Source organism: Saccopteryx leptura, chromosome 1 (assembly GCF_036850995.1).
Source record: "Saccopteryx leptura isolate mSacLep1 chromosome 1, mSacLep1_pri_phased_curated, whole genome shotgun sequence".
Lineage (NCBI taxonomy): Eukaryota > Metazoa > Chordata > Mammalia > Chiroptera > Emballonuridae > Saccopteryx > Saccopteryx leptura.
In genome coordinates, this window is record NC_089503.1 from 171,064,028 (window position 1) to 171,078,253 (window position 14,226).

The window sequence follows — 14,226 nt, forward strand, 5'->3', positions numbered from 1 at the left end:
GGCCCAGGTTCAATTCCCGGTCAGGGCATGGCGTACAGGAAAAGCGCCCATTGGCTTCTCCACCCTTCCCCCTCTTCTTTCTTTCTCTCTCTTTCTCTCTAGTCCCCTCCTGCTGCCAAGGCTCCACTGGAGCAGAGTTGGCCTGGGGCGCTGAGGATGACTCCATAGCCTCCGCCTCAAGTGCTAGAATGGCTCCAGCTGCAACAGAGCAACGCCCCAGATGGGCAGAGCATTGCCCCTAGTAGGCATGCCAGTTGGATCCCGGTTGGACATATGTGGGAGTCTGTCTCTCTGCCTCCCTGCTTCTCACTTCAGAAAAATACAAAAAAAAAAAAAAAATGAAACTATAGAAACAAAGTTCCAGAATCAACAGTTTATTTTTAATTGTTTTTTAAAGCAAAGCCACATAAAGTCAAAGAAATAGTATAGTTCAATATGTTAATAATGATTCAATGCTTTCATTATCAAAGATTGAATTTTTAAAATTATTTTATTTCAATCTTTAAAATTACTTCCCTCCAAAACCCTAGAAATTGACTTTAAGTATAAATGATTAATAATGTAAAAATAAAGTGTATCTAAATACCATTATTTGTCCACCAAATAAATCAAATGTTAAAAGGTTAACATTAGATGTACCAAGTTAGATGCATTTTGGATTTTAATTTCAAAAAATGTATGTAAGGAGGCAGGATGTGATAGACACTCTCACTGTCATCATGTTTTTTTACAAAAACATAATACAAATCACTTATAAGAATAACTTGAACAAAAACATTTATTCATTTCATGACATAACAAAAATAGTCATATGATCTTTATTATTTAATTGTATAAAACTTTTCTTCCTTAGGCTCCTATACTATAAAATATAGTATCAGCTCTACTTTGCAAATGGTTAAGAAAGAAAGAAATCATCTACATTTACCCAACCAGTGCCTAAAAATTGAAAAACTAATCTTGACATTGGAGAAAAAGTAGTCAGGATGACAGCGAAACACATCAGGAATTCCAGGTTGCGTAACAAATCCAGGCATATAGTTTCCAGTTTGCATATTTCTTAAGATACTGTATATTATTCGGACACCACAGGCAGTATACCAGGATGGTTAAGAATTTTTATAAACTATACTGAAATCATACTGCAACTATGACCCTTGGGCATGTTACTTACACTATATTTGCACTTCTCACCATCTCAAAAATGAAAATAAATAAATAAATAACACCTACTGCAAAAGATTTTAGGTAAGATGATATGTATGTAAAACCTGCCACCCAGTAACAACTTAGTAGAAGCCACCCCTAGGCCACTGGGACTGCAGTACAGGGGTGAAACATACATGCATCGTAGAGTAATGAATGAATGAAGACAGTCCATTAAGAAATGTCCAGTGACAGGGTGGTTGTGCAGATAAACTAGAAAATACCGGTTCCAGTTGTCTGGAACACATTCACTCTGCCAAATCAGACATGATTTTAAGAATTTCACTCAAAAACAGTGATTAAGGTTAGGCACTATTTTATACTCTGGTGTCATAAGTGTGAGCCAAATGAAAACAGGATAAGCTCTTTAAAAGAACTGGATTAAAGAGGTATCTAACCATGACTTAAGTTAAAAGTAGAAGGGAGAGGAAGGAGTTGAGTCATTTCTTTAAATTAAAGAGTCACCTGTCCTACAAATCAGTATCCATACAGCAAGAGGAGACTGATATCTATATAGCACGTTCTGTCTCCCTTCCTTAACAAGATATTGAATAGTGAAACATTAAGGAATATACCCTGGAGAGGGAACTCTGGGGTGATGGAAATGTCTTATATCTCATGTGGTGTAGTGGTTACACGGTATATCCACTGCCAAAATAAAAAATACTAAACACTTAAGAAATATATGCTTTCTTCTATGCTGAGCACATCACCATTTTCAAAAAATGTGCTCCCTGCTTTTCTGAACGGAAAATGTGAGAATTTAAAAGGAGCACAACCAATCTATACTCATTATAAAGTGAACTACAAAATGATTTTATCACTTTCAAAGATATTCTAGACAAGACATTCTTTTAACTTTTCAAGAGCACAGGTGATGTGAAATAAATTCTTTGAGATGATAGATGACTAGAATCCCCCATTCTCATTTGCTGCAGAATCTAGAAATGGATACATGGGTGTGGGGACATATTTCACCTCTTGTTCAACACTTTTATGTTTGAGAATTAATCGTCAGTGGGAGATCTGCTTGTGTGTTTCACTGCTGGTCTTGTGCATACTTGGAGGAAAAGAGTGTGGGAGGGAATGGGACAAGACATTGGAGTTTTCAATTAGAAACCCGCCACCCAGCACCCAGCTCTGGGATTAACATGGACATGGCAATTTTAGACAAGTCACTTAAGTATTCTAAAAAAGAAAAAAAGGAGTATTCTGTGCCTATAGTAATCTTCTATCACAGGGCTATCATAAGGATAAAGTCAATGAAAGCACTTTGAAAAGTCTAAAGCAATATAGTCATCTAAAGTGACATAGATGTAGTCAAACCCCAGATTTAATGTTGGCATTTACATGTTCTTAGGGAACTCCCATGCCTATCTCATTGGAACTAGAATACAACGTTCAAGGGTCACTCCCCTCCAAAAAAAAAAAAAAAAAAAAAAAAAAAGGGTAGGGGGTGGCTTCCACTATCAAACTTCCAGAACTCTAGATCTTTGGGATGTGATCCTCCAAGGCACCTGGTATGATCTAGTCAACTTTCAAAGGCAAATGCAGCAATAAGGACTGGCTTCAGATCCATTCTTCCAGTCTGTCCCCAAGCATAGGGGGAGCGAACTGCCCTCCTGGAGTCCCAAAAGCTTGGCTCCTGAAAATACCGCAGCCTGAGCGAAAAGCCACCCGATTGGCGTGGACCGTACTCTCCCTCGCAGATCTTCTGCACACGCCCAACGCCTCCCCAGATCGCAGGCATCCTAGCCCCGTGTGGGAGTCGGGCCGTCTTCAGATCGTCCGCCACCCTCCTTAACCCTCCCAGTGCCAGGTACGGCGGCCTCCGGCCAGCTCCCCTGGTCTTGCTGGCCCATCCCCAAGGTCGCCAGCCTCACCAGCTGTTCCCGGCGTCTGGAGCTCCGATCGGTTGGCGCCCGGCGGCCCCGAACATTAACGACACCCAGGAGGCTGGCCTCGAGGCTCAGGCCCGAGGACAGGCTCCCACCACCACTGCACCAGCGACTAGCACAGGGCACTTCAGCATTTTGATCTGAGCTTCCGGAAGCAGACGGGAGGCGGAAACCGGAAGTCAGGGGCAACCATCTGTTCCCTGCCCCCCCCACCGCTGCTTGACTCGCCTCTAGTATTCTACTTTTTCCTAACCCCCAATTTTTTACTCACAGAAGCAACTAAGCTAAACTTTCTCTCTATTCTAAATGTTTTAATTTTCTTTCTCATGTTTTAGAAACTTAAACAGGATGGAAAAACGAAAAGTGAGACCTCCCCATGGACCTACCTTATGGTTTGGCCCAGTTGCCTTGGAGACCGACAGCAACATCAGTGGGAAAAACCAGACGCTGGGACGCAATGGCCACGCTAGCCAGGCTGCAAACGAGGTCCATGATAATAAAGCATCAGTACTACTATAGGAACACGTAAGTCATCCACGGGATTGGGGTTGGGGTGGGGGTCATGCAAAAAGCTCGCTTGACTTTAAACAGTTGCTCCTCAGCAGGAGTTTCCAACACCTTTTCTAATTCAGTAAGTGTAACTCTCCCTCTTCATTTGTTGACTGCAAACACCTTCACAAGTTTGAAAGTAGTATTATTGTACAGGGGGTTATACTAAAGAGGGATGAGGGGCATAGATATCAACTTGAGATGATTTAAGTAAATGCCCAGCGTAGATAAAATTGTAAAATGAAGTGTTTTTTTTTTTTTCTTTGACTTCATCACTGCTCAATTGGATGGAAGAAGGTTTAATAAGTCTGCTGGGCTCCCCTGTCTGGGTGAATTAGTGCGTCTCCCATTTACCTGGGAATCTGTGTCTCAACTACTTCACAAACAGCAAAAAACTCTGTTGTGACTCACTTCTCTCCCTAAATTAACAGTATATAAACCATTCAGGATAATGAGTATCAGTATATTAATTAATAGAAGACGGCTACGGAAGATTCTAGTCTTGTCCATCTCCCTACACCTTAACTTCCCTCTTGGGAAAGGGATTCATTTTAACAATGGCCTTCTGGAAGCAATGTACCAGGAGTTTTTTCCAACTTAAGAGAAACACCAAGAGTGAATTGTATGACAATAGGATGTACTGACATGGAAGACCAATGGCAAATAAGTCAATAAGACAAGATCTCACTAAGCTGTTCTTACACTAAAATTTATCTCACCAGCTACATGCTTACAGTGAGCTCCCTGTGCCTCTCATAGCACTTAATCACAATTCAATTGTACACTGTTGCAAGATAATATCTATTGTTCCTCTTAAACTACACGTGGAGAGTGTCGTTTTTTTGCTCCGCATTATCTGTCTCCTGTGTCTATCATAGTTTCTGACACATAATAGCTACACAATGGCTATTTTTGCTAATAATTCTGTAAATTAATCATTCACCCAATCATTGGTCCTGGTTTAAGTAAATATAGTAAAACTAGCTAGAGATAGAAATTATCTATTTATTACCAGTATATGATCTATCAGTATAGATAAGTAAATTACCTATTGATTTAGCAATCATGTAGAGGATGTGGTAGGTCCTGCATTTATTTCCGACAGGTGTATAAAAGAAATAAGCTCTGTCCCTGTTGATGTTCACAACCTAATATGGAATAAAAGCATTCAAAAAAAATCATTATGACAGATTGGAATGAACAGGAAGGGAAACAGCCTACATTTTTTGAGCATCAATTATATTCTGGGCATGTACTAAGAATTTTTCCATAGAATATCTCATTTGGTTTTTGCAATGGTATAAGCTAATATATCAATCTATATATTTAAAGCTTGAGATCAGTGTCCTAAAGAAGTCTGGTGAAATGTCACACTGCAAAAAGATATAGCTTCTTCTACAGATTTTGGTGTCAGCCTTTGTTCCCGTCCCCTGACTTTTTTTTTTTTTCTTTTTTTTTTTTTTACAGAGTCAGAGAGAGAGTCAGAGAGAGGGATAGACAGGGACAGACAGACAGGAACGAAGAGATGAGAAGCATCAATCATTAGTTTTTCATTGCACGTTGTGACACCTTAGTTGTTCATTGATTGCTTTCTCATATGTGCCTTGACCACGGGCCTTCAGCAGACCGAGTAACCCCTTGCTCTAGCCAGCGACCTTGGGTCCAAGCTGGTGAGCTTTTGCTCAAACCAGATGAGTTGGGCTCAAGCTGGAGACCTCAGGGTCTCGAACCTGGGTCTTCCGCATCCCAGTTCGACGCTCTATCCACTGCGCCACCACCTGGTCAGGCCCCGTCCCCTGACTTTTGACATTGGGTGCATTTCCCCAAAACTGGAGATTGCTTTGAGAAGAGAATAGGGTTATGCAAAGACCAAGATGAGGGAAAGCTGACATTCCTTTCTTTCATTTATTATTATTACTATTATCGTTATTACTAATACTTTCAGTATGAAGAAAAGTCTCTAAAGATCACCAAGAAATCAAAATTCTAAAGTTTGCCTCGTTTTATAAAGAAGCCAGGGTATTAATAGCTTTGGGAGGGAAGCATGTAAAATATTAGTGTAAATGGAAAGGGTAAACAGCCTGTTTCCTTCAGAAATTGTTATCATTGTCATTTCCCAACTGTTACTGATTACATCAGTTCTTTGCAAACTTCAGTGTACGTGACAATCACCCAAGGAGCTTGTTAAAAAGCAGATTCTGACTCTGGGTCACAGCTATGGTTGGAAGAACCTGCGTTTCTCACCAGAGTTCCCTTGAGGCTTCACTTTGCATAAAAAGGGTGACTTTGTAGAAAAGGAACTATCATTTAATTCTTAAACATCCTTACAAATTACATATTTATTCTCCTTTCACAGGATTCAGGGAAAATGAGATTCAGATAGTTTGGGTAATTTCTGTAAGGTCACAAAACTACTAAATCTCAGAAGCCAAGTAATCCAACCAAGTCTAAGGCCTCTGCTTTTCCCTGCCACACTGAGCATGATTTCCTTCCCACTACATTGGTCTAATGAATTAAAGAGTCAGCAGACACGAAGATCCTGAAATCCACATGGCCTGAACATACATGTAGAGAACAGAATTGAAGGGAACAATTGTCATTCTCCTTGGTTTGTTTCCTTTATTGGTAACAAGGCAGTGGCAGAAATGTTTCTGCCTTACAGCAGTACCAGAATACCCCTGAGATTAAAATATGACATTGTTGGGCAAATAACATGATTGTTAAATGCCTAGGTTAGCACGTGAGTCCTTCAGGGCCTGGAAGTACACTGAGAGATAGCTCCTTTGCCTAACAAGAGGAAGGACTTGGAGCTTCCATAATGTGAGAAGCACATATAGGAGGAGCTGATGGGATGGGAGAACCAGGGAGCTGGGGAAGACTGTTTAGTGTCTGCCCATCCCGAGTCCTCTGGAAGGTGGCTTGCACAGAAAATATCTGATGGATGTTCATGTTTTGACCTACTCATCAAACAGGCTGAATGTAGTGTCTAAGATGTTACAGGTTGGAAAAATATAGTCTTCAGTTGTTATTTGGTGAATTATTGGTCTTAAAAAAACTTTCACTATTAATTCCTAGTTTCAGTTTTATTCTTCTGAATTATGAGCTTTTTTTGTGACTTATTAGTCATTTTTACTATCCTAGTTGTGAAAAGAAGAGTGTGCTATGTGTTCCTTAATTGTGTTTCTCATTTTCCCTAGAACTTTATTTCTATTTTGTCTAATCTGTCAAATGATAATAGAAATGAATTAAAATGCTCCCCTTCCACTGAGTTGCTAGAGTGATATCTAACGGTGCTATGTCATTTGGCTGATACATGTGTACGGGTGTGTCTCATTATTGGCAATATACTGGTCTTTTTTTTATGTGTAAAGTCTTTCACCTTTAAATTCCACTTGTAATAGTAGTATCAGTCTTTCTTTATAGGAATTAATTGTATTATTCTATATATTTCTGTCCACAAGCAGCATGTTTTCTAGTTTTAAAAAAATCAAAACTAAAGAAGTTTGTGGTGATGAGATGAAAGTATGTTGATGAAAGACATAATAAGAGATGAAATCTCTTATAATTGATTTAGCTGAAGGGGAAGATAGATATAGAAAGTGGTTGCTCAGGAAGAGGGATAGAAGTTCTATAGAGGCCTGGTAGCAACCAAATACCCAACTGTCAAATTTCCAGATCTCTCCCCATCCAACAAGATCATGGAGATGGAGAGAAGGAAGTAAAAAGAAAGTGAATGTTACTGACTCTGCTGTGTGGATGAGAACATTCTTTTGAGTGCTTTAACAAAAATTTTGATAGTCACAATATTATGAGATGATTTTAATTTTTCCCACTTTACAACCGAGGAAAATAAGATTTAAAAAGTGTAAATTGCTTGCCAAAGATCTAATGAAATTTGGTCCATCTTAGTCTCAACTTATGTTTGTGTCAGAGGGATTTGAACTCATCAAGTCTCTGCATGGAAGTAAGTATAGTTGTTCCTTACGCCAACCTGATTCTGGCCTTCATTATCGCCATAAACTTAGTCAATTTGTTCCTAACTCCAATATGGTCAGCAGTTCCTGATGGCATTCTTGGTCTCATTAGTTGGTTTTCTGTCCTGGAATTTGGACAGTCATCTCAGTCTTACTTACCTGAACCAATGACAGTTTAGTGGGTAGAGGTAGGTATGAGTCCCTCCCTCTGATTTAATTAACTGCTGGTTTTTCTATTATTCACAGTACTCACTTCTCACTAACAAAACTAAGCATGTATACAAAGATGATTTTTGTTTATTGACTGTGTTCTCTTTTTATTTTGTAATTAATAGCATTTTTTAAAAGCAGATGAATTGGAAGCTCCATGTGCATCCTTTTCACCCAGTGTGGGCTCTTCCTCCCATATGCTGAATGGTCACCTACCCACTCAACCAATTTGGATCCCCTTTTTGTCACTCTTGGGTTCTGATTTCCTGTGCTGGCTGCCCTTCCGTGTGGAACTTTTTCTGGAAGCCCTAAAGCCAGGCCTTCTCTCTGTGGAACACCCTCCTTGCTGTGACACCCTCCCCTGTGAAGTTCCCCCACATGGAGGCCCACCTTAGCCTACTCTGGCTCTGGCAACCAGATGGAGCCCTGTGGCTCCACCCCTCACCCCGCCCCCAGCACACACACCCTACTTTCCTTGCCTGCCTGCTGATTTCTTTAGTACTTAATTGTTCAGGAATGAAGTGAGAAGGAAGTGGTAGAAAAAACTAATAATAAAACCTTTCAGAAATACACTGTGAATCTGCAGGATGCTCCTTCTTTATATTCTAATATTTACGGGTTTGTAGCTCATCATCCATCAAGCAGTAAAATAATAATAAATGAGGACTATTAATGAAAACAAAGCATGGCTTTTAACTTCTAAAATGTAGTCTTATTTCTCATCCTCAGGTAGTTACTGACCTCCTCCGCCGCATGTGGGTGATAATCAGGACACAAAGTATAGATTAAGCATAGTTTCTGCCTTGAAGGAGGTTGACATCCTTGAGGTCTAATAGTGAAATGATATTCAAAAAAATAATAATTTTACACATCAATATATCTTATAATACAACACAGCTAATACTGAAATTTTATACCTGGTATCTAAAATAGTTAAAAGTTATAATGAGAATGAAAAAGTATTGGTTTTTTTTTTTTTTTTTTAATAAGTTTTTATTAATGGTAATGGGATGACATTAATAAATCAGGGTACATATATTCAAAGAAAACATGTCTAGGTTATTTTGTCATTAAATTATGTTGCATACCCCTCGCCCAAAGTCAGATTGTCCTCCGACACCCTATATCTAGTTCTCTGTGCCCCTCCCCCTCCCCCTAACTCTCTCCCTCTCTCCCTCCCATGTCCTCCCTCCCCCCACCCCTGGTAACCACCACACTCTTGTCCATGTCTCTTAGTCTCGTTTTTATGTTCCACCAATGTATGGAATCATGTAGTTCTTGTTTTTTTCTGATTTACTTATTTCACTCCGTATAATGTTATCAAGATCCCACCATTTTGCTGTAAATGATCTGATGTCATCATTTCTTATGGCTGAGTAGTATTCCATAGTGTATATGTGCCACATCTTCTTTATCCAGTCTTCTATTAAAGGGCTTTTTGGTTGTTTCCATGTCTTGGCCACTGTGAACAGTGCTGCAATGAACATGGGGCTACATGTATCTTTACGTATCAATGTTTCTGAGGTTTTGGGGTATATACCCAGTAGAGGGATTGCTGGGTCATAAGGTAGTTCTATTTGCGGTTTTTTGAGGAACCACCATACTTTCCTCCATAATGGTTTTACTACTTTACAGTCCCACCAACAGTGGATGAGAGTTCCCTTTTCTCCGCAGCCTCTCCAACATTTGCTATTACCCGTCTTGTTGATAATAGCTAATCTAACAGGGGTGAGGTGGTATCTCATTGTAGTTTTGATTTGCATTTCTCTAATAACTAATGAAGCTGAGCATCTTTTCATATATCTGTTGGCCATTTGTATCTCTTCCTGGGAGAAGTGTCTGTTCATTTCCTCTTCCCATTTTTTTATTGGATTGTTTGTTTGTTTGTTGTTGAGTTTTATGAGTTCTTTGTAAATTTTGGATATTAGGCCCTTATCTGAGCTGTTGTTTGAAAATATCATTTCCCATTTAGTTGGCTGTCTGTTTATTTTGATATCAGTTTCTCTTGCTGAGCAAAAACTTTTTATTCTGATGTAGTCCCATTCATTTATCTTTGCCTTCACTTCTCTTGCCATTGGAGTCAAGTTCATAAAATGTTCTTTAAAACCCAGGTCCATGATTTTAGTACCTATGTCTTCTTCTATGTACTTTATTGTATCAGGTCTTATATTTAGGTCTTTGATCCATTTTGAATTAATTTTAGTACACGGGGACAGGCTGTAGTCGAGTTTCATTCTTTTGCATGTGGCTTTCCAGTTTTCCCAACACCATTTGTTGAAGAGGCTTTCTTTTCTCCATTGTGTGTTGTTGGCCCCTTTATCAAAGATTATTTGACCATATATATGTGGTTTTATTTCTGGGCTTTCTATTCTGTTCCACTGGTCTGAGTGTCTATTTTTCTGCCAATACCATACTGTTTTGATTATTGTGGCCCTATAATATAGTTTAAAGTCAGGTATTGTAATGCCCCCAGCTTCATTCTTTTTCCTTAGGATTGTTTTGGCTATTCGGGGTTTTTTATAGTTCCATATAAATCTGATGATTTTTTGTTCCATTTCTTTAAAAAATGTCATAGGAATTTTGATGGGAATTGCATTAAATTTATATATTGCTTTGGGTAATATGGCCATTTTAATTATATTTATTCTTTCTATCCAAGAACAAGGAATATTTTTCCATCTCATTGTGTCTTTTTCTGTTTCTCTTAATAGTGCCTTGTAGTTTTCGTTATATAGGTCCTTTACATTCTTTGTTATGTTTATTCCTAGGTATTTTATTTTTTTTGTTGCAATCGTGAAGGGCATTATTTTTTTGAGTTCGTTTTCTAATATTTCATTGTTGGCATATAGAAAGGCTATGGACTTTTGTATGTTAATTTTGTATCCTGCGACCTTACTGTATTGGTTTATTGTTTCTAATAATCTTTTTGTGGAGTCCGTCGGGTTTTCGATGTATAGGATCATATCATCAGCAAAAAGTGATACCTTTACTTCTTCTTTTCCGATATGGATGCCTTTTATTTCTTTGTCTTGTCTGATTGCTCTGGCCAGAATTTCTAGCACCATGTTAAATAAGAGTGGAGAGAGTGGACAACCCTGTCTTGTTCCTGATTTAAGGTAGAAAGTCCTCAGTTTTATGCCGTTTAATATGATGTTAGCTGATGGTTTATCATATATGGCCTTTATCATGTTGAGATATTTTCCTTCTATATCCATTTTGTTGAGAGTCTTAAACATAAAATTGTGTTGTATTTTATCAAAAGCCTTTTCTGCATCTATTGATAAGATCATGTGGTTTTTGTTCTTTGTTTTGTTGATATGGTGTATTACGTTAACCGTTTTGCGTATGTTGAACCATCCTTGAGATTCTGGGATGAATCCCACTTGATCATGATGTATTATTTTTTTAATATGTTATTGTATTCAGTTTGCCAGTATTTTGTTTAGTATTTTAGCATCTGTATTCATTAGAGATATTGGTCTGTAGTTTTCTTTCTTTGTGCCATCCTTGCCAGGTTTTGGTATGAGGGTTATGTTGGCCTCATAAAATGTGTTTGGAAGTATTGCTTCTTCTTCAATTTTTTGGAAGACTTTGAGTAGAATAGGAACCAAGTCTTCTTTGAATGTTTGATAGAATTCACTAGTATAACCGTCTGGGCCTGGACTTTTATTTTGGGGGAGGTTTTTAATAGTTTTTTCTATTTCCTCCCTGCTGATTGGTCTGTTTAGGCTTTCTGCTTCTTCATGACTCAGTCTAGGAAAGTTGTATTGTTCTAGGAATTTATCCATTTCTTCTAGATTGTTGTATTTGGTGGCATATAATTTTTCATAGTATTCTACAATAATTCTTTGTATATCTATGATGTCTGTGGTGATCTCTCCTCTTTCATTTTGGATTTTATTTATTTGAGTCCTGTGCCTTTTTTCCTTGGTGAGTCTTGCCAAGGGTTTGTCAATTTTGTTGATCTTTTCAAAGAACCAGTTCCTTGTTTTATTGATTTTTTCTATAGTTTTTCTGTTCTCTATTTCATTTATTTCTGCTCTGATTTTTATTATCTCCTTTCTTCGGCTGGTTTTGGGTTGTCTTTGTTCTTCTTTTTCTAGTTCCTTAAGGTGTGAAGTTAAGTGGTTTACTTCGGCTCTCTCTTGTTTGTTCATATAGGCCTGAAGTGATATGAACTTTCCTCTTATTACTGCTTTTGCTGCATCCCAGAGATTCTGATATGTCGTATTTTCATTTTCATTTGTCTGTATATATCTTTTGATCTCTGCGCTTATTTCTTCTTTGACCCATTCATTTTTTAGAAGTATGTTGTTTAGTTTCCACATTTTTGTGGGTTTTTCCCCCTCTTTTTTGCAGTTGAATTCTAGTTTCAAGGCTTTATGATCAGAAAATATGCTTGGTACAATTTCAATTTTTCTAAATTTGCTGATATTGTCTTTGTGGCCCAACATATGGTCAATTCTTGAGAATGTTCCATGTACACTAGAGAAAAATGTATACTCTGTCGCTTTGGGATGAAGTGTCCTGTAGATGTCTATCATATCCAGGTGTTCTAGTATTTCTTTTAAGGCCACTATATCTTTATTGATTCTCTGTTTGGATGACCGATCTAGAGCCGTCAGCGGTGTATTGAGGTCTCCATGTATGATTGTATTTTTGTTAGTTTTTGTTTTAAGGTCAATAAGTAGCTGTCTTATATATTTTGGTGCTCCTTGGTTTGGTGCATATATATTAAGGATTGTTATGTCTTCTTGATTCAACTTCCCCTTAATCATTATGAAATGACCATTTTTGTCTCTGAGTACTTTTTCTGTCTTGTAGTCAGCATTATTAGATATGAGTATTGCTACACCTGCTTTTTTTTGGTTGTTTGCTTTGAGTATTGTTTTCCAGCCTTTCACTTTGAATTTGTTTTTATCCTTGTTGCTTAGATGTGTTTCTTGTAGGCAGCATATAGTTGGATTTTCTTTTTTAATCCATTCTGCTACTCTGTGTCTTTTTATTGGTAAGTTTAATCCATTTACATTTAGTGTAATTATTGACACTTGTGGGTTTCCTACTGCCATTTTATAAATTGCTTTCTGTTAGTTTTGTATCTTGTTTGATTCTTCTCTTTTGTTTTTCTATCATTTGTTTTTGTTTGTTTGTGTTCCATACTTCTTTCCTCTGTTGCTACCTTTTTTAAGTCAAGTGTTTTTGTGGTGGTTTTTTCAAGGGTGGTTACCATTAAGTAATGAAAAGGGTACCTACCATATTCATTGTAGTACCCTATCTTATGAGTATTTCTGCACTTCATCGTCCTTTGCTACTGTTAATCTCCATCCTCTCCCCCCCTTTTTTCCTTTGTTGTCACAGTTTAAGTTTGGTTTTATTGTGTTCTTGGTGGAGCTGTTACTTGTGGTGTTGTTTTCTTTTGTTCTTTGAATCTGGTTGGAAAACCCCCTTTAGTATTTCCTGGAGTGGGGGCTTTCTGCTGATAAATTCTCTCATCTTTTCTGTATTTGTGTATGTTTTTATATCTCCTTCGTACTTGAAGGATAGCTTTGATGGGTATAGTATTCTTGGCTGAAAGTTCCTCTCTTTCAGGGCTTTAAATATTGGGGTCCACTCTCTTCTAGCTTGTAGAGTTTCTGCTGAGAAATCTGATGATAATCTAATAGGCCTTCCTTTATATGTTGTACTCTTCTTTTCCCTGGCTGCCTTGAGAATTTTTTCTTTGTCATTGGTTTGTGTCATCTTTATTATGATGTGCCTTGGAGTGGGTTTGTTGGGGTTAAGAAAACTCGGTGTTCTGTTTGCTTCTTGAATTTGAGGCTTTAGTTCTTTCCACAGGCTTGGGAAGTTCTCATCTATTATTTGTTTGAGTATGTTCTCCATTCCGTTTTCTCTCTCTTCTCCCTCTGATATACCTATTATTCTTATGTTATTCTTTTTGATGGAGTCAGATAGTTCCTGTAGGGCTATCTCATTTTTTTTAATTTTTGAGTCTCTTTCTTCTTCTCTTTGTTGTGCCTCAAGTTGCTTGTCTTCTATTTCACTAATCCTCTCTTCTATCTGGCCTGTTCTATTAGCTAAGCTTGTTACCTCATTTTTCAGCTCATGAATTGAGTTTTTCATCTCTGTTTGATTTGTTTTTATAGTTTCAATTTCCTTGGTAATATATTCTTTGTGTTCATTGAGTTGTTTTCTGATCTCCCTAAATTGCCTTTCTGTGTTTTCTTGTATATCTCTGAGTATTTTTAAGATTTCTATTTTAATTTCTCTGTCATTTAGCTCCAAGGCTTCCAATATGTTAAGTCTTTTCTCCATAGATTTTTACACATCTATTTGTGTTACCTCTCTTTCTTTTGTATCCATAATATTCGATTTCCTCTTTCTTATTGGCA

The 14,226-nt window shown here is 37.8% G+C and overlaps 2 protein-coding genes across 4 annotated transcripts in view; one reads left to right on the top strand and one right to left on the bottom strand.

Moving 5' to 3' along the window:
* Positions 1 to 3,247, bottom strand: part of GPATCH2 (G-patch domain containing 2) — a 125,429-nt gene extending 122,182 nt beyond the window's left edge. For all 3 annotated transcript variants that reach the window (XM_066380142.1, XM_066380152.1, XM_066380161.1), the window contains exon 1: positions 3,090 to 3,247. In XM_066380142.1, the coding sequence (XP_066236239.1) occupies positions 3,090 to 3,145 (56 nt within the window). In that variant the 5' untranslated portion in view covers positions 3,146 to 3,247. The remainder of the gene's footprint in view (positions 1 to 3,089) is intronic.
* Positions 3,248 to 3,569: 322 nt separating this feature from the next.
* Positions 3,570 to 14,226, top strand: part of SPATA17 (spermatogenesis associated 17) — a 105,366-nt gene continuing 94,709 nt past the window's right edge. Inside the window, exon 1 of the mRNA XM_066360887.1 lies at positions 3,570 to 3,629. Coding sequence (XP_066216984.1) covers positions 3,595 to 3,629 — 35 coding nt within the window. The 5' untranslated portion in view covers positions 3,570 to 3,594. The remainder of the gene's footprint in view (positions 3,630 to 14,226) is intronic.